General features: G+C 39.1%; 1 protein-coding gene across 15 annotated transcripts in view; it reads right to left on the reverse strand.

The window, feature by feature from the left end:
* The window catches only part of PARD3 (par-3 family cell polarity regulator), a 662,524-nt gene that overhangs the window by 173,746 nt on the left and 463,581 nt on the right, over positions 1 to 25,197 (reverse strand). For 2 of the 15 annotated variants that reach the window (XM_049626968.1, XM_049626969.1), the window contains one exon: positions 21,699 to 21,816. The exons of the other annotated variants lie outside the window; for them this stretch is intronic. In XM_049626968.1, coding sequence (XP_049482925.1) covers positions 21,786 to 21,816 — 31 coding nt within the window. In that variant the 3' untranslated portion in view covers positions 21,699 to 21,785. Of the gene's footprint in view, positions 1 to 21,698; positions 21,817 to 25,197 lie in introns of those variants that run through there. 15 annotated transcript variants of the gene reach the window in all.

Genomic DNA, 25,197 nt, shown 5'->3' on the forward strand with positions numbered 1-25,197 from the left:
AATAATATAAGGAAAAATTAAGAGTGGTTGACTTTTCTATGATTTAAAGGTTTAGATATTTTTTTGGTACCAAACCTAACATTGAGTTTAATTACCTAGGTTAGATATTTATTTTTTAATGAACTTGGTGCTAGTTTGTGGAGAAAGTTTCAGTTTTATACCTCTATCAAATTTCAACTTTTCTTCTAAGTATACATGATTTAAAAAAAAAGTGAATCCTGACTCATATTTAAGAACTGCTTTTTTCTCACTTATTTGATATTAAAATATTTCCTATGCTGCCTCTGAATCACCAGAATATATTATTTTATTATTTGTAAATTTATTAAACTGTTATAGTATACTTCCTTTTTAAAAGTATAAATTCAAGATTAATATATTAAAAAGTAAAGAAACCATAGATAAAATGTTTATAAGTTTACATTTGGACACTTCCCCTAATGCATGGTTTAGTTAATAAATTATGTGATTTCTTTAAGGCGTACTATAAAAGCACAGCATAATACTTTATAATTGGGATAAAAATGAATCCCTCAGCTGTAATTTTTTGACAGAATAAAATAGAGGCTGTAGGTGAAAAAAATATATACCAACAACTCTAGAGTGTAAAAAGAAAAAGAAAGTAGCTCCACACTCATTCATTCATTGCCAATACATTGTAGTGTTCTCTTAATTTATCAGTTTAATTCTTCCTGCAAAGAGGGGTGAAGTCACTGAAAAATTTGAGCTATACATGTATTCTCAAAGTCAGTTTCACAACTAAAATCAGTAATTAACCTATGAAAACAACTATTCCATAGCAAGCTGCTTAAAACTTGGAAGACATCAGTTACATTTATTTTATTATCTTTTATAAGCCACAGATGAATTTCAAATGGGTCACTTTCCAAAGAACAGCAAAGCCGAAAAAAATATTGTACTTGGTATGTCCAGGGAGCAAACCCGTTCTCAGCAAAGAATCGGTTTTAGGAACTGCCTTCTGACTAACCACCACACATGCTCAAACAGAAAGCTCTACTATCCAATGGGTGTGACCCTGGAACAGAAAGTCATCATGGACCCCAGCACCTGGGGAAAAATTTGCTAGTCATATCTTAGGGTATATTAATATAGAAGAATGACTTTAAAAAAAATAAGAGACAAAAATAAAAATATAAAGCTTGAGAGAAAAAGTTGATAGAGAAAAATGTCACAGGTCCTTGCTATATGAAGAAAGTACAAAAATGCCACCAAGCCACTAAAGACTCCTTCACAGAAAGATACAGTGGATGAGCCCTGTCTTATCAGAGTAGAATTGATTGTAACATTTCTTAAACATATGGCTTTCTTCATAAAGAATACAGCAGTGTTTTCATTCAGCTAAAGTAATCTCCAAGTAATCTGCTAAATGGGTTTTACTATGACGCGTTACAAATGAGATCATTGCTGTCTGCCAGATCGGCCACATATATTACTACAGTAAAGAATAATGGGCAAAACATGCACTTGTTGATGAACGGGAAAAGAAAAAAAAATCACCGGATTGTAACAAAATTCTCTTCTTTTCATATAGAAAGAACTGTCGTTAAAATTTTACTGTAAGAGTTTCATGCTACTAAACCATCATTTCAGTTTTTAATAAATTAACCCAATTCTGTCTGCAGTATAAATAACATTGAAATATCTTACTATATTTTATATTGCTAATAAAATTAGAGATCCTCAGAAAAAATTATGCTGAGTGATATCATGCACAGCATCCTGCTATAAATAAAATAAAAAATATAATTGGATTTGTAATGAAATGGAGTTTCCTAATATCGTATTTGAAAACATGATACAGTAGAAGTCTTAAAAATCTTCTGCCTTACTTAAAAATAGATGAACACAATAACCAGCACCAATTATCTCGTAAGCTTTGAGGAATAATTTTTGAAATAAGATTTTCTTCAAAAAAAATCACTGAAATGTCACCTAGAAATCTGGTATTTCTCACAGCTAATTACCAAGGTCTTTCCATCTAAAGAGGGCTTTGCTATAATACTTGCCTTACTATTTACCCTAACAAGCATGTAGGTTACGTGATACTGCTTGCCTGGGAGAGTGTTGAAATGGTTCAAATACAAATTTAGTGTCAGTGACTAGAAGCCACCCATCCTCCCTGAACATCTGACTTCAAGACTAGAATGGTCAACATTGTCATCAAACTCATTTTGCCCCTCATTTCTAAATATTTGCACCATCACATGATTCAATCACTTCCTTTCTCCAGTAACTCATTATTAATATAGGAGTTGTTTCTGGAGGACACAGCCATTGTGGTATCCTGTCTTTGACCACTGTGATGATGCTGCCATTTACCCTAAAGATCCTTGAGAGATACCAGCTGTGCCATGAGTCGGATTAAAGATTCTGTGCAGCAAAATCGAATAGCCTGTACTGTGTTATTCCTCTATTCCAAACTCTCGGCAATGCCTCAGGAACATACCATTCACTCAAGTCAAAGCAAAATAATGAGCTGTTAACACTATTCCTCTATAGTCTTTTGTGTCATACTTTTCATAAATGGTTTTTGATCCAAGTTTCTCTAGAAAATCTTTTCAATTGATTCTGGTTCAATCTTTTCTCACATTCTTGGTATTAGCATTGACTTCTCTCAACTCATCACTCTGGTTTCTAACACAATTATGAACTTATTTCTGCCTTAAAGCCTTAAACTCTTCTAAATTTTAGTTGAAAAAAAATCTGGGGGCGCCTGGGTGGCTCAGTCGTTGAGCGTCCGACTTCAGCTCAGGTCATGATCTCACGTCCGTGAGTTCGAGCCCCGCGTCGGGCTCTGGGCTGACAGCTCAGAGCCTGGAGCCTGTTTCGGATTCTGTGTCTCCCTCTCTCTCTGACCCTCCCCCATTCATGCTCTGTCTCTCTCTGTCTCAAAAATAAATAAAAACATTTAAAAAAAAATTAAAAAAAAAAAAAAGAAAAAAAATCTGGCCATATATCTTTGTAGACTGTTTTATTGCAACAATAAGATTCCATACACACTGAAGGAATATGTACACGTTTCTGCAAAATCAAAGTTGAAAGATGGTCACCCATTCAATGTCTGTATTTGACTAACAAGGAAACTGAGGTCCAAGAGGTATGCAGAGCTGCCCAAAGTCACACTGCAAACTAGGAGAAGAGTTCAGGTCACCTCATAGCTAGTTTAGGAGATTTCAGTGGGCCTGTGCTTGGATACATCTAGAGAAACTGAAATTCTCAGACCTACAAAGTTCACTTTGTGTAAATCCTAAGTGAGACATATAATTGAACACCTGTTGAATGCTCTTTTGATTACTTAATTACATTTCACTAGAATTTATTGAATTTTTATTACATACTTTATCTCATTGATTTTCACAACCAGCATGTGAGGTAGGTGTTATCATCCTCCTCTTTAGGGGAAACCTCAGGGGAATTTAATGATTTCACAGGCCACATAGCAAGTAAGTAGCAAAGCCAGACTTCAGACCTAAGACTCTTTTTACCACACCCAGCCACCTCAAAAACTTGAGGAGCCAAAGACAGTCAATTACCCTTATGCTTTTATACTTACAGCAGCTGGTTAAAACATCTTTGTTGAAATAAATAAGATAAATCTTGCATTTCCTGCAGCAATGAGGTCCAAAGGACATTGTTCCCAAATGGAACTTGTCTATGAAGACCAGGAATCTGGGGCAAGGTCAAGAACTGATCTCAACCATTGGAAAGGATCATAAAAACTACCCACATACCCAGGATACTGCCAATATTTCTAAATGCAATGATACTCCATAAGTCAAAATTGTCTGTACTGACATATGCAAATACGGCCAGGCAACAGCAGAAACATGTCAAACTGTCCGAACCCAATCAGAGGGTAAAACAGCAAGAATTCGCTGCATGCATTTATCTTTTATAATAATGTGGCTCATAGTTTCTGGCCCTATTTTTTTGTGCCTCAGCCTCCATTTCATAAATAAGAAAAAAACAAGTCACTTCTAATATGTCCTTCCCATACAGGATCTTACATATTTTAGTGACATTTTAAGAAATCGCTACCATGATAGCATACTGATTTGCTCAGCAGTAGATTGTGGCAATGCTGGATGAATCAGGGAAGAGAAGGCTGATTATGAAAAGCAGAAAGCTCCTATTTAGGCAAAAAACATCTTGGTAATCAACAATGATGAGAAGGGAGGCTTAGAAAGGGTACATGACAACTTGATAGTGCTTTTATAAAATGGGATGCAGTTTTAACTTGGCGGAGTTTAGCAGGGGTTCTCTTTAAAAGGAAATTCACAAACTTGACAACCATTATTTGATTGTGTACAGTTTTCATCAGTGCTAGTCTGATTAGATTTAATAAACTAAATTTGGGTTGCCTGACATCCAGAAAAAATAAGTAACTTTTTTTTTTAAAGAAAATATAGCTTCTACTTAACCAAGCTAGAACAGCCTTTAGACATGCAGTATACCCTTAATGGACAAGACACCCTTTTCAGGACTCCCATTAAGTGTCCTTATAAGTGCACTCTTCCCCTGGTGTAGCCTGCGTTATCTAATCAAGGATGCACTGATATGTCTAGTAACCCGACACTTCAGGAGTCCTGGAAGGATATGGAACAAGAAAATATTAAAATGACAATGAAGAAATTGAACCTAGCATATTATCAATTTTAATTTTACACGAATCATTCTAAATTCCAAATATCTTACAAATAAAACCCAAACCCACACACACACACACACACACTACCATAGAATCTAAATGGAAAGACTTAAGGAAAAAAAAAACAAGCAAACACAGTAATCCTTCAAAACACAAGATAAATACATAAATGACTCTGAAATAATATTTATAACCTATACTTAGAGCCATTCAAGTAAAATGACAGAAGATGAGTGGAAGTATATCTTAATTATAACGTTAAAGCTTTTTAGGCATCAGCTAGTTCATGGACTGCATGACATATTTTCTGTAGCAAATAAATTCCCTTTGTAAAGAGGGGTCAAATAGTAATTACTGTTCCTTCCATACAAAATTTTTATAAGGCTTGATACACCTTATTTTTTTCAACATATACCCACATAGGTAATCAAACCACACAAATCCCATAACACCAAACATGGAGATGCAAATAATATGCAAAGTGCATTTTTTGTTTCCCCCTTAACTACAACTTTATAATAAATTATACATATATAATTTATATATATATAATTTATATATATATATACATATATATATCACATCTAAAATAAACATACACATACCTAAACATAGTAACAACAACACATGATTCTGATTTTTCTAAATGCTTAATTTGGCATTGAAATCAGCCATGTCCACTTATAATGATTTTGAGAGGGCCTTTCACACAACTACTTCTCTAGATCCTTTCTTTACTACTATACTCCTAATTCTTGCACTGCTCATTTTAATGCATTATTGTTTCATAATACAATACTCCAAATTGCAAATTACATTTGGCTCAAGAAGTGATTATGAAAAATACTATCACTGCTGCCTTTGCTCGAATAACTCTGATAATAATGAGAGATTGATTGAGCTCTAAGCAGCCCAAGTGATGAGAAGGGTCAATTTGAACATTTCTATTAAGCTTCTTTTGTTAAACTCAACACTTTGCCAGGTCAGAGGCAAATAATCATACCCAACATCTGGTTACCATGGTTTTCCTTTTCCTAAAGCGTCAGAACAATTTAGCAAGCGGTACTGCCCCAAAGGCAGTCCCCATAAGAAATGCTAATAACACCTAAGTCAAAAAACACATCTATTCAAAAGGATACTTGAAAAAAAAGTACAGGGTAGAAAGACATTTTACTATCCACCTTTTTTTCTATTAGGACAAAGAATCAGTTGCATTTAGTAACAAAGATAATCCTAATAATTTCTGTTGTCATCTGCCTATCTGATACTCAAATTGCATTCAGGTTGCAAACACTTATGTGACAATGCAAACACATGCACAATTTAAGAATATCTCTTTTGAGTTGGAAATATTCACCCTCAATTAAATATGCATTGCAATTCAAATTCAAAGTTCTAACTACTGATAGGAGATATTTAGTTACAGGTACAGCTGAAACACTCTCAAATATGTTCTATGCTTCTACATTTACAGAGCAGATGAAAGTAACAAAAACAGAAAATATGGTCATTGAAGTTTGGGGGAGGGGAGGGGAACAGACCTTTGGTATAGCTCCTGGAAACTTTGAAAGATTAAAACTTCCCCAAAGATCTCATTATCTGTAAAGTTAAGGTGTCAGTCAGCACTTTTTTCTGTTGATGATAGGGAACAATTTCTGTTGATTCAATATCTTAGAGAATGCTCTCTACAGAGTAAATTAAGAGGCACAGACATTCATTTTTTATCTTTTGCATATTCAGATTTAATATTAGGGAGCCGACACATTTTATAAGGCCCAATAGAAACTCTGCAGGGTGCGAGCTGGAGGCCACGCCTAATTCTTGGAGCAGAAAAGAGCCAGCTGATTCCCACAGGCCTCCAAGCCAAAACCCACTCTACCTGAGTCACACCATCCTCTTAAGGAACATAGGACTAAAGATCACATATTTGGGTAAACTCAGTGTTCCTGCAGCACACCTGGGTCCTGACGAGTATAGCACATACAGAAGATGACCGTGTGACACCACAAAATGGCAACAGCTCTTCTCAGGAAAGGTTCTTTACTCTTCCGTGCTGTGACTCACTCCCCCAGGATGCACAGCACTGCCTATTATTTATGACTCAACGGTAGTTCAGAGCGCAGCTGGTAACTAGGATCTAAAATCTTGGGAAAGTTTCGGGGACAGAGTGACAAGGGCTTAGAACAAGGAGACATGCTTAGCGTCTCATCTCCAATCAGCCCAGCCTCCATGGGAAGGGGAACATGAAATTTGACAAATGGCAAACCACCACATTTTTCCTTATTTGACTAAATAGTTCAACAAGCGTTTAAATATAGAACTTGTTGATCTGTGCACTGGCCTGGAATTCCTCTCATCCCAGCTTATTTCCATCTCCTAAGAGCTGTCTCGTCTGCACTGCCTGCTGTGTGGTCTGAGGCTCCACTCACTCACTGGAGAGTGCAAGCCAAAATGTGGAGGTCCGTAAGAGTGTGCCCTGTTTGTCCAATAAACCGTCCTGGAACCAGAGCCAATACCACGGATATCAGTTTAAATTCTCAAGTCTCCCCAGTTACGTATGCTTTTACAGGATATCATTATGCTGCTTTTCCTTGGCTGAGGTTTGAAACTGTCTGGCCTAAACTAGTGTGTATAATCATGGGGTATTAGCAAATCTCACTTTGTTGAGGATAGTATATAATATAAATAGATCTATTTCTACCCCCAAAGGATAGAAATAACCTATACATCTTTTTTTAGCAAAGCCACTCAGAATACCTATCTAGAAGCTAATAAACTAATGCAGGAATAATTAACCTAAGGGAAGAGAAGCCCATGAGAAAAGAACTTAATGAATAACATGAGCTGACGGACGTACCACATCTTAAAATTCCAAAAAGGTTTCCACACATATTCTTTCATTTAGTTCTTAGAGGAACATGAGAAGGAAATGTGTGAAGAGGAACCTGAGGCTGACGGGTTAAGTGTCAGAGGTGTTAGAACTGGGTTGGGAAGAGACAGCTTCAAATCTACATCCCCAATTCTTTCTATCACAGAATACTTGTCTCCCTCTTAGACTGACCTCAGCCTCTTTGAACGTCTCTTAGGTTGTTTATGTTATTTTATATGTTGGCAGTTCACAAAGTAAAATCTGTATTTATTACACTGAAATCATATTAAAAATAAATTTTAAGAAGGATCACTCACTATGTAAGCATCTTCAATGGTGAAACACCATGTGCGCTGTAAAATACTTGAAAGTTTTCAATGTAATTTTAACTCTTAAGCATCCACTAAGACACCGGGGCAGTGCTCCTCCATACAGAGTAACAACTGAAATAAGCTGCCGATAGGGGATCCAAGGACAACCGAGCATAAGATACTAAAGCATTTGGGTAGCTTATCTGAAGATCAACAATGCAAACACATGTCACATAGCAGTCAGTGTGGGTAGGGACACAGTTTTTTCAACTGTGGCATAATTGAAATTTTGGCCCAGACAATCCTATGTAGAGGTGAGGTGGGGGTGGCAGGCTCTCTTTGGCATCATAGTATGTTCAGGAGCATCCATGGCCTGCACCCACAACATGCCAATGGCACTCCTCCCTGCTGGTGACAACCAAGTGAGTCATCAGACACTGCCAAAAGTCCCCTCTGGAGCAAAACCCTAGGGGTTGAGAACCACTGGGCTAGCGTTTAAGATAAACAACTAAGTTCAATGCAATAGCTTCATTATTTACAAAGAAGAAGAGGGCTCAAAGGACAGTAAAATGTATGTTGGTCCTCACCCAAGAATGCCCCATTTATTTAAGGACTACTTCCTAAACACTGAAGAAGGAAGTCTCATCTTTCTACTGAGATGGTTAAGATTGAAGGCAAATGACCATCTAAGTCCCAGAAAATAAGATCTAGCATGCTGTAACCCAAGAATACATTTGGGGAATGTATCCATAAAAATGGCACCAAAGTCAGTATAATCAACATTAGTACACTGATTAAGAGCTTGTACTCCAAAATCAGAAAGATGTAGGTTATCTGAAGTGTTACAATTGGCACTGTTAAATAATAAAAATATTATCTATAAAAAAATAGTAGTAGCAAAGATTAAACACAATCATGTTTTTAAACTCTTGGCAGAAATCATCCCTCAATATAATAGATATGATTTTCTAACAAAAATACCCATATACTCATTCCTTCCTCCATTTCTAGGTAGCTCCTCTAGGCTAAGTTGGTAAGACCATGACCATTTCAAGTGGTAGATATAATAAGGTTTTCCAGTATTTGTGGTCCACTTCCTGTCTTTTTGGCTAAGCCAAAATGATCTGGCCAGTAGTGGCTGGTCTCGGCCAGCACAGTAGAATGAGGGTGAACAGCAGCCCAGTGCTATAAAGCAGCTCCGATTTCAGAGGCCTGAGGCCACCTGTCTCAGAAACAGTGACTCATAGCGGTTTCCCAGGAGCAGACTCACCATAGCAGGTGCTGCCTTTCCAATATCCATCCTCCTTTCCCTCCTTAGAAGTAGAACCCTGGTTTGGCAGGGAGAGGAAATGTGCCTAGTTGACATAAAATTACTTTCCCTTGGTTCCTTTGAGAATACGAACAGAAGACAGAAGACAGCAGTTAAGAGTGTAAACATTTGCAGCCAGATTTCTGGGTCAAAAATCCCAGCTTTTCCTCTTCCTGGCTATGTGGTGTACACAGTCACATGACTCACTCCGCTTGGACAACACACTTAACCTCTTTGAGCCTCAATTTCCTCCTTAGTAAAATGCAACCATCCTCACAGGTTTATATTGGGAATGAAAGGAATTATACATTCGCTCTGTACTGGCACACATAGGCTCTCAATAAATACTATTTTATTATCATTGTTATTGATAAATTGTGGCCATAGAAATTGATATGGGACTTCAAGAATGATTGGTAGAAAGGGGGCTGACTCCATTGAAAGTTCCCCTTTCCCTTTCCTGCCTCTTTTGCTTAGAATTCTGATAAGATGGCTAGAGTTTTAACCATGAAGTGACAACAAAGGTAGAAATACATGTTTAAGACAGTTGTGTTCATAGTGGCATTATTCACAAAAGCCAAAAGATAGACTCAAACTAAATGTCTATTGATGGATGAATGGATAAACAAAATGTGAGCTACATGTACAGTGAGATAGTGTTCAGCCTTGAAAAGGGAATTCTGACACTTAACAACAACATGGATGAACCTTGAGGACATGATGCTAAGTGAAATAAGCCAGTGACAAAAAGATAATGTATGATTCCGCTTATATGAAGTATCTAGAAGAGTCAAATTCAGAGGAACAGAAAGCAGAATGGTGGTTGTTATGGGTCAGGGAGGGGAAATGGGTTTGGTATTTAAAGGATACAGTTTCGGTTGTGTGAGATGAAGAGGGTTCTGGAGGTGGACAGTAGTGATAGCTGCACAGCAATGTGAATGTAGTTAATGGCCCTGAACAGCACACTGAAAGATGGTTAAGGGGGTAAATATCATGACTATTTTACCACAGTTAAAAAAAAAATGAAAAACATAGTAAAGATGACTGAAGGGAGGCAGGGACTTTGCTGACCCTCTGAACCCACCATGCAAGCCTTGGACTGCCAATCTCCAGACTTGTTTTAGAGACAAATGAGTCCTATCTCGTTTAAACGACAGTTACTTGGGCCTGTGCTACAACCAAAACAATATTTTACAGATAAAATCATGGAGATAAGAAGGCAAGAAAGAGTATTTCATACATTTGGCTTTCCAAACAGAGAAAAGGAAAATATATTATTTGCAACATCTCTGTAAATGATCCCATTTTCACATCCATACTTCACTATTCAGCCCCCCAGGTCCCAGCGACTAATTTACTCCGAAAGACGTCACCCTCAAAGTCCATCCACAGTGGCCAACAGCCTTTCAAGAGCAGAACTAATTGAGACAACTGAAAATAACCACCCAAATGAAGCCTTCTCTCTTCAGGCCAACACTGCTACTCCAGCTGAAAGACTTTTAGTACGAAAATGAGAAGAAAACAACATTCCATGAGTCAGAAATGATTTGCATTTTCTCCTCATTGTTCCTGATGCTATTTGGGTATTCTACAGTTGGTGACTAGAGACGCCTTCATATACTCTCTTTTATTTTGGCTGTTAATAAGTGTTTTCTCTCTAAATTAGACAGCTGCCCATCAGCTGCATGTAGACACAACAGCAGAGGACACTTCTAAATGAAAAGGCATTTTCCCATTGCTGACCAGACTACCTGAAAATAGTAGGAGTATTCTGCTTCAGTGAATTACATAGCTGCCATTGCACGAGAAAAATATTGTTCAAAGAAATTTTGCCAGACTAAATAGATAGGGGTCTACTCTAAGAGTAAAAGCATAAAATCTTTACAGTAAAGGTAATAAGACCCATATAGACAAAAACTATGTTTAAATATGGGACCTTTCCAAACAAGAGTTCCATAGGGAAAATGTTACATACATTTTTCTCTATTTGTTCATTAAAATTGATAAGGCAGATCTAAAATCTTAGGAGTAACCTATTTAAAGATCGTAATGGTATCTATGACCAAACAAACAATAGCTAACTAGCTTCATTTTCTACTTTTTAAAAGATAATACTTGGTTTATAATATTTTATTATTGAAAATATAAAAGAAATTAAAATTGTGTCACAGCAGGAAATACATCTAATTCTCTACTTTCATGGGAAATATATTTCTAGCAAGAAATCTAGTTGAAATGATTTTGAACGCAACAATGACTATAAAGTGCATAATACATAGAATGATTGATGATATTAAATACGCCTGTAAAAAATAATAAAAAGGTTTTAAAAATGATGCAGATAGGCAGAGCACAGCGAGGAACCCTTCAGAAAAGGCAACAAACTAAAAATAATGGGCACACGCTCAATATACCAATTTCAATAGTTTACATAAAGCATTAATAGTTTGAATGTATCCACAACTTTATATCCCCTTGGATAGAACACAGAAGATGAACAGTGTTGCCTTGAAACACAAGATATCTGTAAATTGCAGTTTTTTTAAGGGTTTTTTTTAAGCTACAGGAATGGAGGCACTCATGAATCTCGAGAAAATTCGTTCTGAGAAACACGGTCTGAAAATGTATGCAAGTATAGACTGAGGACTCCTACTTAAATGGTTAAATGGTTAAATGTCACAATTTTTAAAAAGGCTTTAAAGAAAAGTAATTTTAAAGCTGGCATTTTAAGGAAGCAAGCTATTTATCTGACCCAAGTACTTTTCTGGTTTTGTAAACATGAGAGAAAATTGGAAGTAAGGTATTATCATAATTTAGAGCAGCTGATGTCATCAGGATCACACCTACTCTGGTCATATGCTCAGCAGTGACATACCTGCCAACATGTAGGGGAAAAGATAAAGCAGAGAGAAGGAATGAGAAATCCTCTCACCACTGAAGGAAGTGATCCCATAGTCAACAAAACCAATCATTAAATTTGCTTCTCTTCCAAGTTATATTTTGGTAACAATTTACTTAAAAAAATTAATCCCTCACATTCTAATTTATGTAATTCTTTGTGAAAATCTGCAAGTGGTATTAATGTGTCACTTAAAAGGTTATTCTATTGCTAGAAAATGTAGACATCTGGCAGGTTTTTTGTGTGTAGAGAGTATTGGAAAAAAAGAGCTTGCTTCTTAAAACAGGAAATAATATATGATATCCTTAACTTAGAACAAGAATTATGTCAAGAGATTCTGTCTGTACCGGCATCACACAGAAACACTAAAGTATACGATGTAAAATAGGTAACAATTCAAAATTGGTCCAGCGACATCTACTGATGCTAGTAATTCCTTTGCAGCCAAGGCCACAAGTCCTAGGGACTCCTCAGCAGAAACATTGTTGATCACATCCTTCTAATTAATAAAAGACACTCTTGTCTTGGCTTTAATGAGCATAATCTTCTGGTTTCCTTCTATCTGCAGCAGATAGATGCACCAAAAGCTTCCTATGGCACCAAAAGCTTCCACCACCCTACTCCCTGCCCTAAGCTGCCCCCAATATTTGAAGGGTCCTCAGAGCTCTGGCCTTCCCTGCTCCTCCTTCCCTGCACCCACACATCCCAGACAGCCCTTCCATGAATACTACCATGGTTTCAAATGTCACCTTTTTTGTCTTGGACTTCAAATCTCTACAGCCCCTCTCCCTCAGCTGCTCACCAGCGACCCCTACTGGGTGTGTCGCAGACAAGTGCAAGTCAGAGTCCCTGTGTCCATTTTCTCCAAATACCATGTTCCTCCAGGGTTTTCTAGTCAGTGTAGCACTATCAATCTAGTTCATCAGGCCAAAACTGTAGGAATTATTTCTTACTGTTTTTTCTCTCTCATTTTTTACATCACCAGGACCTCTAGATTCCTCCTGAGACACATATCATATCTCTGTCTCCAAGGCCACCACCATGGCTGGTCGTCATTTTTCTAACAGCTGCCCAGTGGAGTTCCTGGCACACGCTCTGGGCCCGTTCTTTAGTCCACACACTGCTGTTGCAGCCATCTTTTAATTTTCCAAAAAATGTAAATTTACCAAGCCATTCTCTTCAATGGCTTCTCTTTGTTCTTAACATCAGGTACAAACTATACCATGAGTCCATTATGAGCGGCCACCTGCCTCCCTAACAGCTCCCCCCCCCCATCTTCTCCCCACCCAACCTCAGCCCAGCCTTGCAAACCTACAGCATTTCTGCCACCTAAATAGTATTTTTCAACTGGGCATTGCAACCCATTGAGAACGTAAAATTGATTTGGTAGGACTCACCTGGCATTTTCAAAAAAAAGTGAATTACAGAATAATAATAGTAACATCAAGAGCAGCTAACATTTACATAGTGCTTTCTTTCTTTGTATGAGGAGGAGTTCTAAGGTGCTTTGTACATATCACTAATTCACTTTAGCTTCAAAACAATGGTGTGAGGCAGGTACCACTCTTATCCATACTTTACAACTGAGAAAAGTAAAGCACAAAGAGGTTAGTTAACTTGCTCCAAACACAAGGCTGGTGAGTGTACAGCTGGGATTTGGATCCAGGTGATCTAACTTCAGAGTCCAGGCTCTTAACCACCACCCGCTGTTGCCTGCCAGCAAGGCGCATCACAGCACACTACACAGAGGAAGGGCAAGTATTAACTCGGTGAAGGGTTTGTCTCAGTTGCTTGTGTGTGTGCGTCCGCTGGGTTGCAAGGTAAAATAGGTTTCTTACTGAGGATCATGTCAAGAGTCTGAGTCCCACTGATACAAAATGCTCCTTTCCCCCAAAACCCCCTTGAAAAAGAGAACTCAAAATACCTTTTGGATTTCGTTATAATGCCATCTTCTGGAGGGAGATATTCTGACTCCTAGTCTGGGCTGGGCACACTCGCCCAAAGTCCCCCCTCCACAAGGGCCACCGTGGCACTGCCTCATCTTCTCAGTTACACCCAAATCCCTGGCACCCAGGATGGTGCCCAGCATACAGCAGGCCTCCAGTGAACACTTGTCAAATGTATACATGAATGGCTTTACTTCAAAATTACTAAGAAATCACGTACATTCCATAACCAGCCTTGAAAAAACTCCACTTGCTCACCACTAGAAACGATTTTGCCCGGTGAGCAGTGAAACCCTCAGAAGTTACCTCACTCCCCTGGTTATTCTTTGCGTAAGGCATGTGGGTGCATGTTTTCCTGGGCTTGCCTCAGAGCACATACTACCACAGCTGGCAGGGTGAGAGAAGTGGGGACCGGATATGGTGGGAGAAGGAAGCGGTTCCCTGGAGCAGTGATCAGGGCCAGGAGCCCACACCTGGCCCACCTCAGGAAACCAGCCCTTCCTGTCAGGAGCACCCATGCAGGACATGCACAGCATCAGGCTACACTTCACAGGCTGCAGACATCCTTGGTTCCAGATCTGTGCCTCTCACCTGCCAATTTGCAGAGGAGCAGTGAAAGTTCATCTTTAATAGGATACTTATCATTAAGTGCTGAATATGATTCCCCATCAGGAGATTTACTGCTCATTTGCAAATACACTTACCTGAATGTTGGGATGCATCAAACCAAATTTATTTTTAGGCAATCACCTTTCCCCCAGTGTGGCTAGGACAACTCAGGCGTATAGTACACAACGTTCTACGTCAATGATTATCAGTGCTTTGCCACTATGCTCCAAGCATCTGGCTGTTGCTATGTTCTAGAAAGGTCACCAAAGGAAAATGTCCATCCTGTTAGAATACCTTTCTACAGTGGGTCCAAAGTTTACTTTCTTAAAACTTGCAGAATCGACCTAAGATCAAATTGATGCTATCATTTCCTAAAAAAAAAAAAAAAAAAAAATTAACACTATACCCTAAAAAGAAATACAAGAAAGAAAAGAAACCTGAAATTCTAGTAAACCTGGGATGCTTTCCTAATGACTAAAGTAGTTATAAAAGCAGGGATTAGATAAAAGATTATTTTTCTACAAGCAGCAGTGGAAATGTGCCAAGGCCAGGTATGAGGATCAAGACAGACACAATGCAGGTGCCTGAGAGGCAGGCAGCCCCGAGCCTGACTTGTCTCCCAAGAGGAAGGGCCCTAAAGGCTGAGCCATGGTCTCTGGCACATCCAAGGATCTGGCAAGTTTGCTGATCCAGGTGGCACTGACGGGGCATGGGAGAAAGTGACAGAAAGTACAACACATCAGAAGATTCACAGAGGAAATGAAGACTGTGAAAACATTCTGAGAAAAAGAATGGCCTCATGATTATTTTAACAAGGATAAAAGGAAAGAAACAGCAGCAGTAGAGCAAGATCTGAGGTACAAGAAGGTATACAGTAAAGGGAAAATGAGGGAAAAAAACAGTAAAGAACTTAAAGCATTTATAGGACTATATGGCCATCTTGAAAGAAGAGAGCAGGGACAAAGTTAACCTTTTTTTTTTTTTTTTTAACTCATCACTAATATTCAGGATACAATATAGACAGGTTTGAGGGTCAGGTGTGGGGGAAGAAATGTGGCAACTAGTAATTTTTAAATTAACAGTAAAATTCCTAAGTCCTTAAGAATTATTTTGGGAGAGAAAGGACCATAGACAGAGGATGCTAAGAAATCAAATAGGAACAAAAATTAAAAGTCATGCTTAAAGGATACTAACTTCCACATTTCCCAGCTAGCAACAGGAATCTCTATTTTTTCATAGCTACCATAGCAATGCCACTTCACATGATTAACCTCATAGCAATCTTGGCTCTCATACAGGGCTTTAGGACAGCAGAACACATTGGAAGAGACTAAGAAGGGTGAGGTGGTCCAGCAGAGTGGGTAGGAACATGGCCCTAGGGGTGGACCAATGTTCAAATTTAGTGTTGCTCTACCTTGGCCATCAGTACCTCCCTGAACCTTTGTGTTCAGTTTATCCATAAAATGGAACTAAAAAGAGCACCTACCCTACAGGGATATTAATGAAGATTAAATGGGTCATAGAAATAATGTTCTTAGCAGACTGTCCACCAATATCAACATTCTATGAATGCCAAGTGCTAGCCAGAGTACTGGTGAAAGTACAACACATGAGGAATGCTTTTTCTCTTTAGGGAAGTCCTAATGACCAGCATGTTACCCAACAAAATCAGAAACATGTGCCAAGAGGAGATAAAGGGTAACTCTCTTAAGAGTTAGAAACAGAAGAGTAAAAACAGAGAAACCTTTATACAAAAAGTAGGGATATTACGCGGTTAGCGTCAGTTCAAAGTCCCTGTTCCTTTGGACAGAGAATTGTAAACTTGTTCTTTTATTTACTTTTTTTTTAAGGACTGAAATTGTTATGTAAACCAGAGAGAGAGAGAGCATTTTCAACACAGAAGAGATGTAAGTTATAATATAAATATTCAAGGTGGTATTGAAGGAGAAACTAATGAGGTACAGTCGTCCCCACCCCCAAACTACACTTCAAGTAAGACTCAGGAACATCCCAGGCCCCTGGAGCGGCTGGGCCCTCAGTGCTCAGCTAAGGGTCCTCCCTCTAGGGCAGGTAGGGAAAAGAGAAAACTCCAGAGCACCATCTATGGGTGGTGGCACCTGCAGGTGACAAGGCCTGTAAACCGATGTGGGCGTGGGCTTCAGAAGGGAGGGGGCCTTTCATCAGCTCATTCTCTGCAGCTGTTGCTTGGGAAGCTGGTGAAGAGGAAAGCGAGGGTTCTAACTTCCGTTAGGGAGAGAATCTTACAGCATCTCCTGAGCTTGACGTTTTAAGGTTTAGGAAGGCATTAATAGAGCAAGTTTAGCATTTGCTCCTTGCTTGCTTGCATCTGTGACCCCTCCACTATACAACCCAAAGCCTGAAGGTTGGGGACTCTTGGCATGAAGGATTTAATTTGGAAATCGTATCTTTTTTAAAGTCTGATGTAACAGATAATACTTAAATCATTGATAGCTACTAAGAGCAGGGAAAATGGTAACTTGAACAATAAACCAAAGGACATGATGTAGAGCGTGAAAAGGCCTGCTCTCTGGGGACTGTTTGCTCAGTTACAAGCAGGCTTCAGAAGGGACATCATCTTCCAAAGATGGGAGCAAACACCAGCACTGCCCTGGTGTGACCGCTTGTCAGAAATCGCAGAATTACTCCAGGTAGAAATTCCTCACATATACTGTCACCACTTACATTAGGAACTTTATTTATTAATTCATTCGGCAAATACATCTGAGTCTGGATTTCACCAGAAGCAGATCCTGAGACAAGGATTTGGGGCAGTGGGATAAGGGAATGGTAGGGAGTGGAGACATGACTTGGGGGCGGGAGGAAAAGCAGCCCAAAAAGAGTGTTCTCAAGCCAGTTACAACTGTGGCCGAGGAAGCTCAAGCCTGAAGCAAACCCTGGGAGCAGGTTGGGAGGGGCTGCTTGGCCTTCCCACCTGGACCGTGCACAGGAATCTCTAAGGCTGTTGGGCTGCAGATTCTGATGGCAAGAGGTCTGGGCTGGGCCTAGGATTCTGCATTTCCAACAGGTTCCCAGGTCCTGCTGCGCTCCAGGTCTGAGGACCACATGGCCTGCACATTATAACCCTACGGGCCACAGGGACAGGAGTGCTTTCACAGTGGCTTCGTGGGTCATTGGTTGATGGCTGCTCTGAGGCAGTGTTACTGCAAGGGCTTTTCTGGCGGTCCTGCACAAAGAAGAGCTTCCTTGCATGGCCTGAGAGGTCTCAGGCATAAAGGCAGAGCTGGGCTGGAGGTTGGAGGAAGTGCTGAGGGCATACGGGCGACCTGGCATCTGTTGCACTAACTGTGCACCAGGCTGTCTGCTTGGGACATAGGGAAAAAGGGTTCCCAATCCTTGATGGCTGTCAACCAATGATTAAACCAAGTGTGACACATCAGGTATTAGGTGGTGGTAAGTGCAAAGGAAAAAAGTAATGCCAAAAAGTGGGAAAGGAAGTGTCGTGGTGGGAGGGAGTGATGTTTGCAAGGTTGGCCCATCCCCCCGAAAGCTGACCTTCATCAACCTGTGGGTATCTGAGAACAGATTGTTTTGGGTAGAGAGATGAGCAAGGACAAAGACTCGAGTGGACCTGGCAGTGGAGGGAAGAGAGGCCAGTGCAGCTGGAGGAATCTTAGCAAAGGCAAGAGGAGAAGGAAAGAGTTCAGAGAGGCTGAGGGTGGAAGGCAAGTCCTAGAGGGCCCAAAGGTGACTCTAAAGATTTTGACCTTTCCTCTGTATGACGTGGAAGGCTGCTGGGGGATGAGCAGAGGAAGGCAAGGACGTGACTTCTCTCTGCAGTATTGACAATGTATCGTAAAGAAGCAAGGGGGAAGCAGGAAAAGTGTTGGGGGGTGGGGAATGCAGGAGGCAGAGGATGTGGGTACTGAAAAATACCGGGGTTTTATAGAAATTATAGGCCAAAAGGGCTTTTGCTTTTGTACATCAAAACTGGATGTGGAATGTAAGGAAAACCTAAGAGTCAAGGATTACTTGAAGGTTTTGGACCTAACCAAGTGAAAAAACACAGCTGCTATTATCTGAGAGGGGAAGACTGAGAGGAACAGTTCCAGACACTATTTGGACTGAGTTGGGATCATGTCAAGTGTCGACGGTCAAGTAAGCACGTGAAGAAGATGTAAGACCTATAAATCTAGAGTTCAAAGAAGATGCCCAGACAGGAAATGTGAATCTGGGCATCATCTGCCCATAGACTGTATTTAGAGTCCAGAGGCTCTGTTTCTTAAGAATATAAAAACTCTGTGTTAATGAAAAGAGAAAAAGAGAATAGAGATAAGACCTGAGTTTGGGGGCACTCCAATATCTGGAGGGCATAGCATGGCACAGAACTGGCAGAGGGGATGGAACTAGAGTGGGCAGAAAGGAAGTCAGAGAGCCCAGCAAGGGTGAGCTCAAAGAAGAGCAACAGTCAATGTGCCAAGTGCTGTGGGCGGACCAAGGTGAGGTGACGATGCACAGGGAAGACTCACCAATGAGGAGGCCCTTGGTGACATACAAGAGAAAGGCTGTGGAGCCAAGGGGGATGAGGCTTCACCAAAGGGAGTTTAAGGCAGAACAGGAAATGGAGACAACAAATACAAACTTATCAAAGGGTTTGTTATGATGCATCAGAGAGAAATGAGGTAGTAGTTGAAAGAGTAGGGAGGTTAAGGTGGACTTTCCTCTAAGATGGAGGAAATAACAGCAGAGTGTGGGACAAAGTGAATGATCCAGTAGAGAAGGGTTATCCTTGATGATGCTGGAGAGGGAGGGTGTTGCTAGAGCAATGTGCCAGAATGAGCAAGAGAGGATCGGAATGGCTCTACGGGTATTGGCCTTAGCTTAAAGCACATCCATTCTAAAAAGCAAAGAAGTAGAAAGGTTAACAGGACACATGGCTATTTGACTATTATATGAAATTTAATCCAACTTTAGTCTTTTGTTTCTGAATTGGCTATTATTAAACAGGTCACAGGAAAGCCATCTAACATTCAGTTATGTAAGAGGTCACTTTCCCAGTGAATTCGTTAGAAGAGTATTTGAAAGAGTGAAACAATTATCTTTATATGATAATTTGTGGCTTGACAAAAATATATTTAGGAATACCAGGCACTTGGACCCATTATATTTAATGTGACAGATATAGAACCTCTAATGGTAAACAAATAAAAACATTCAGAAAGAATATTTCCAATATATGTTGCAGTAAATGTCATTAGCCTGGCCTGTCTTCCAGTACATTTTTCAATGGTGTGATAGTTTTTATTTACCCTGTGTTATTAGAGAGCGAATAGTCACTAGCCTTCAATTTTCACATCAATTGCAGAGAAAAAGATTCCATTTTCTACACCGTCTGGAATTGAAATTGACTTAGCATCTCAGAACTGTCAAAAATTTCTTTTACGAAAAGGTTTGCTTTACGGAGACTATAAAGTAGGTGTCATCCTTGACACTCGTGTTCTATATTCATGCCACAGGTCTGTGGAAAAGAAGCGTTAAAGAACATCAGAAAAGGTCTCAGAAAGGCCTCGCCGTCATGCTTGGTGCCTCCTCTGGCTTCCCCGCAGTCAACTGCAATACTGTTGATGTCAGAGGTTCTCTATTTAAAACTGCTAACAAGAAAGAGAAGAATTCTAGAAGAATATGAGATCAGCTACCCTAGAACTTGTCTCTGCTAACAGGTCCATCTGACACTTATTTTCCTGTGTTAAAAACGGGAATCTCTGTTTCCATTCAAATGAGAAGCATACATTAAGTCCTTGGGATTTACAAATTCAAAACTTATTCCGAGGAATCCCCCCAGCATGTGTACTCATACAACGGGGCTGGTCTCTGTCCTGCTAACAAACAGGAAAACAAGTAAAATTATGCAAACTCTATCTTTTTGAGTTTTTTTTTTTTCTTTCTATTACAAAGTCCTGTGCCTGCATTTCATAAAGATGGGCAGACTTTTCCACAGGTGCATTTTAACTGCATTCCCTAAATCGCCAGCAGTTCATACAGAATGCCATTTAATTTTACCAATGTGAAACTCGTCGCATTAATCCGCAGGGCAATTAGGCCTGAGCCATAAAAATCTACGAGCCTCGATATTTCCGACATGAACAAATAAACACTGTTATGGGTGCCTCCTTTCTGTAGTACAGGTGAGGGCTTTTGCCTGGAGGGTCTCGGGGTGAGGTCGGACTGCAGCTGCTACCAAGTCTGAGCAGAGTTCTGTCCTCACAGGCACACACCCCAACTCTCAACACGCTTTTTAAATGGTTCTCTGTTTCTTCATCACATTTATTTTTAAGTAGGATACAATTCCAACATTCGCAGAGAATAAAGCTAACTAGGTGGAGTCTTATCTGCAATTTTGAAGATGTGAAGAATGAAGAGATTGTCAGTTAAGGCTTCTTATAAGCAGAAAACTTCATTCTAAAGTATGGACAGTCTCAGATCAACCTGCATGTTGACAGAGCTGTGATTACATCACTTGGTCAGGCAGACTCTTGCCAGAAACATTTTTTATAAAGGAGTGTGTGCTCTCAACTCCCTGTGGTCTCAGCAAATCTCAGAATTACTATTTGCCAAAGTATCTCTACTTTTCCCCAGGAAGGACTTGCTGGTTCAGCCACCCCCAAGCACAGATAAGGGAAGCACAGATATTGTCCTAACCCCCATTGTTTGTTTAAACCCTGTAACCCACAAAGGGACTAAAAAGTACCTTGCAACCCACACACCTCACTACCCTCGGACTGCTAACCCACCACCTGCATGTGTCCTTAGCCACCATGTTGTGAAAGAAATCAAACTAGTGCGTTACATCATCTCGAAAGCAGATTCCAACATCTGATTGGTGTGTGCTGATGATTTCTGAATACGCCAGCAGCTAGACTGGTTTTCCGCTATGAAAAGGGGCTAATACAAATGATAGGAAAAAACACTCTCTGCCTTTTCAAGCAGTAATTTAAACCCCCAAGCTCAAAATCAAGATGAAAAAGTTCCAAATTGATTAATATGGAAATTACTAAACCATCAAAACTGCTGATGTCGTAAACAAAATTCGTCAACAGCCACTAAGAATTCATTAAAAGTAAATTTATTGTTTGCTTTAAAAATCGACTGTGCAATATGTGCTTCTCAAAGACCTTTTTGAATCTGGTTTGTTGTTCATCTCTTCTCAGGCTTCAGTTTGGCAAGGCTAAATGAGAAACACGGTATAGACAACACAGTTAGTAAGTACAGGTAAGGGAAGCAACAACAATTCCTGTTTGTTATTCTCCCAAAGCCTAAAGAGTGTAATCCAAACTACAACATTAAGTTTTAAAATCTGATCATGTTCTTTGTGTTCAGAAAACTACCATATTCTAAAAGGGGAAAGAGAGCAGTGTATCTGATTTCAACCAAACAAGGTTTCAAACTAAATTACCGATTTCCTCTAACAGAACTGAATAAAACAATGCTGCAGGGACACAGGTAATCATTTTAAACGTAATTGGAGGATTCAATTTTAATGGTAATATTGCAACATTACTTTGGCTTTAGCCTTCCATAGAGATAGGGTCTCAGCTCTCACATATGGACAAAAGCACAAAATAAATCTAAGGGGTACAGAGTAAGGTCAAGTCTAAGAACCTTTAGTTTTAGCATACACACAATTCCACGACACTCAAAAGATAACAAGTCTAATCTTTCAGGCAAAGCAATATCAAATCGTACTTGAGGGCTGGAAAAAAGGGCAACACATAGTTTTTCATACTTACTATCTGAGAATATTGTCCTAATATGGGGTTTTATTATCTTGTGGATTATTTCCATTTAAAGATGGAAACTAAGGCAAAAGCATGTTGCTGAACAATGCTGTGGCTTTCCTTTAAAAATGAACACATTTAAAATATTACATAATAGATCTCTCCCCTTCTAAAGGACAGAGTTGGTTCCTTCCCTCTTTAGTGACTATTTCATAGAATTGCAGAATTCTCAAAAATATCTTGGAATAAATGTTCACTTTGAATAGCCAAGTATCTGAGAATCAAACATAAACAAAGAGTCAAAATGCTGGACCCTCCCTCTGCTCTGTACTTTGCACAATGATTACATTGACAAGTCATGTTTACCTATTTTAGTAAGCACACTCAGGTTTCTTAGATACAAAGCCATTTTAATTAAGGCAACAGGAGGTCCTTATGTGCAAAAGAAGATGTAGCATATATAAAGAGAATCATACAAACATAAAACACTTTACATTTGTTATGCAAATTCACATAGATTTGAATTTGCGATTTAAAACTTACATTAAGACAGCTTTTGCACTCCATATAGTCCATAATTTATAAACAGAAGATTGATTTATATGATTCATAACGTTCTTTACTAGAGCTGTTTATCAATAATTAAACCATCTTTGGGACCACCATTCAATGTGCGAAAACCATGACATCTGTTTATCCCGATAAAAGTACTTATTCAATGTGCATGGTTTCCTCTGGTGCCGTTTTAAAAATAGGGTCCATATTTTTGGCCCTCATCAAATTTGACCTCAAATCATAGACAATTTATAGGGATAGGCATAGAGTATGTGTGTTTGCAGGGACCATGGAGGGAGATGGTTGGGAGAAGAGCCCATGAGCCTGTTTTTGAAGGAAAACATATTATTACTTTTTCAAGCAACTAAAAAGTTTATATGCCTAGAAAGCTAGACTCCCAGTATCTAATGTCCCTGCCCCTTAGCTCTTTCTTTGTTATCTGAACCAAAAAAACAGAAACAAAATCATAACAATAAACACACAAATGCACACGCACATCTCTGCTTTGTACTTCAGGCCTACAGTGGGCAGCCGCACTTGAAAGTCCTTACAAACTCTTCTAAGAAATGTATATGCACATACACATTTTGCTTAAGCTATTTAAAAGCAATACTGCAAAGGAAATCACATGCTATTTCCTTAAGAGAACAAAAAGAAAGGAAGAGACTAATTTTAAATCCGGACTATATTCCCCTATGTTATTTTAAAAAAGAAAATTCTATGTAAGAATCAACCTGAGAATGTATTAGTCTCAAAAGGATTCAATAAGTATGGAAGGTAGTTACAAAATATTTTGAAAAATCTAACAATCCTTTACGAGTCTTCTCTAATTATTAGAACATAAAATAATGGTATGAAGGAAGGATTAAGAGCCAATTGTCAATCAGACAAAAAGCTTATTTTATGTTTAATAAATTATTCTCAGAGAATTTTGAAGGAGAAGTGTTTGGCAAGCTTCAGCCACTTCCCCAAGGATGGAAGCAATGGTTTGCAACCAAATGGAAGACAGCCATGTTCGAGGAAACCAGACATGATACTGAGACTCTGCTTGAGATATATTTCCATTCTTCACTTGGTGGTGTGTTGATCTCCTAGGAGAAGTAACTCTGTTTTGTGGAACTCATACATTTCCATGGTATGGCTGATTTTAAACTGGCAACATAATGTCGTAAAGGTGGAGCTGGGGAAAGCTGTTTATGCACCAGCATAAAGTGTTAGCACCATGACAGTGCAAAAGGGGTAGGTAACCTTGAAAGCAGAGATCATGATAAAATGTGATAACATAATTAGGAAGTGGTGAATTCTGAGTATTGCTTTTGATTTTTATGAAACTTATTTAATTTTTATAATGGCTGTGTTTGGCAAAATTTCTAAACATTGAGCCACTGGTTCTCACAAGCCAACATGGGTGGATTCTAGCAAACCATTGATTCTACGTTCCCAGAAAGGTATGAATATAGTGATTTTCTTTAATAGCTACTCTTAAACACTGGGAGAATACAAGCTTATTTTTTAGTAAAACAAAAAACAAATTAAACAAACAAAAAAAACCTTTAGCTCCTGTACCTAACCAGAGAAGTTGGTTTTTGAAAATATGCAGGCCTTTGAAATTACAAATGGGTCAAACTTGTTAATCACAAAGCTGGCTCTCACTACAGGTTGCAGGTATAATGTACAGAATTTGATCTAGAGAAAACATCATATAGTATTTTACAGAACTTTTAGCAAAAAGGTGGTTGTTGGGTTACTAGTCAAGATCTCTTTGAAACATACATGTCCCCAGGCCCTCACACTCTCCACTCCTCTGGCCGCAAAAGGAAAACATCTACCAAATGGCCTCTCTTATTCTGGAGTTGTAAGTTACGGAAAAAAATAATTTGTAATGAAATAATTTATAACATATTTTATAAAAACAAACCAGAAATTTTCTTATTTTTTATTCCACAAGAAGAACAGATCACTAGGTCTACCTAAGAACTGTTGGCTGATGAAGGAAAACTAACAAGCCATTGGCTTTCAGTGAGACTTCAGGAGGGCACTTGGATGAGACTGCACTTCTTGTTGAATGTGTAAGTCTCGGGGAGATACCCTCCCCTTTCGTATTCTCTCATTTAAAGAAGACAGTAACATATATTCCTTAAATTTTAAAGGATGGGCAATGGCCTTCTGTCTGTGCATTAGGTAGGGGCCAGCTTCGGAGCCGTCAGTTTGCATATACGAAAGGAAACACTCCCTGGCTAACATAGAAACTGAAATAAAGTGGTAGTCAGAGCAAT

The sequence above is a fragment of the Panthera uncia genome, chromosome B4 (genome assembly GCF_023721935.1).
Source record: "Panthera uncia isolate 11264 chromosome B4, Puncia_PCG_1.0, whole genome shotgun sequence".
NCBI classification, from domain to species: domain Eukaryota; kingdom Metazoa; phylum Chordata; class Mammalia; order Carnivora; family Felidae; genus Panthera; species Panthera uncia.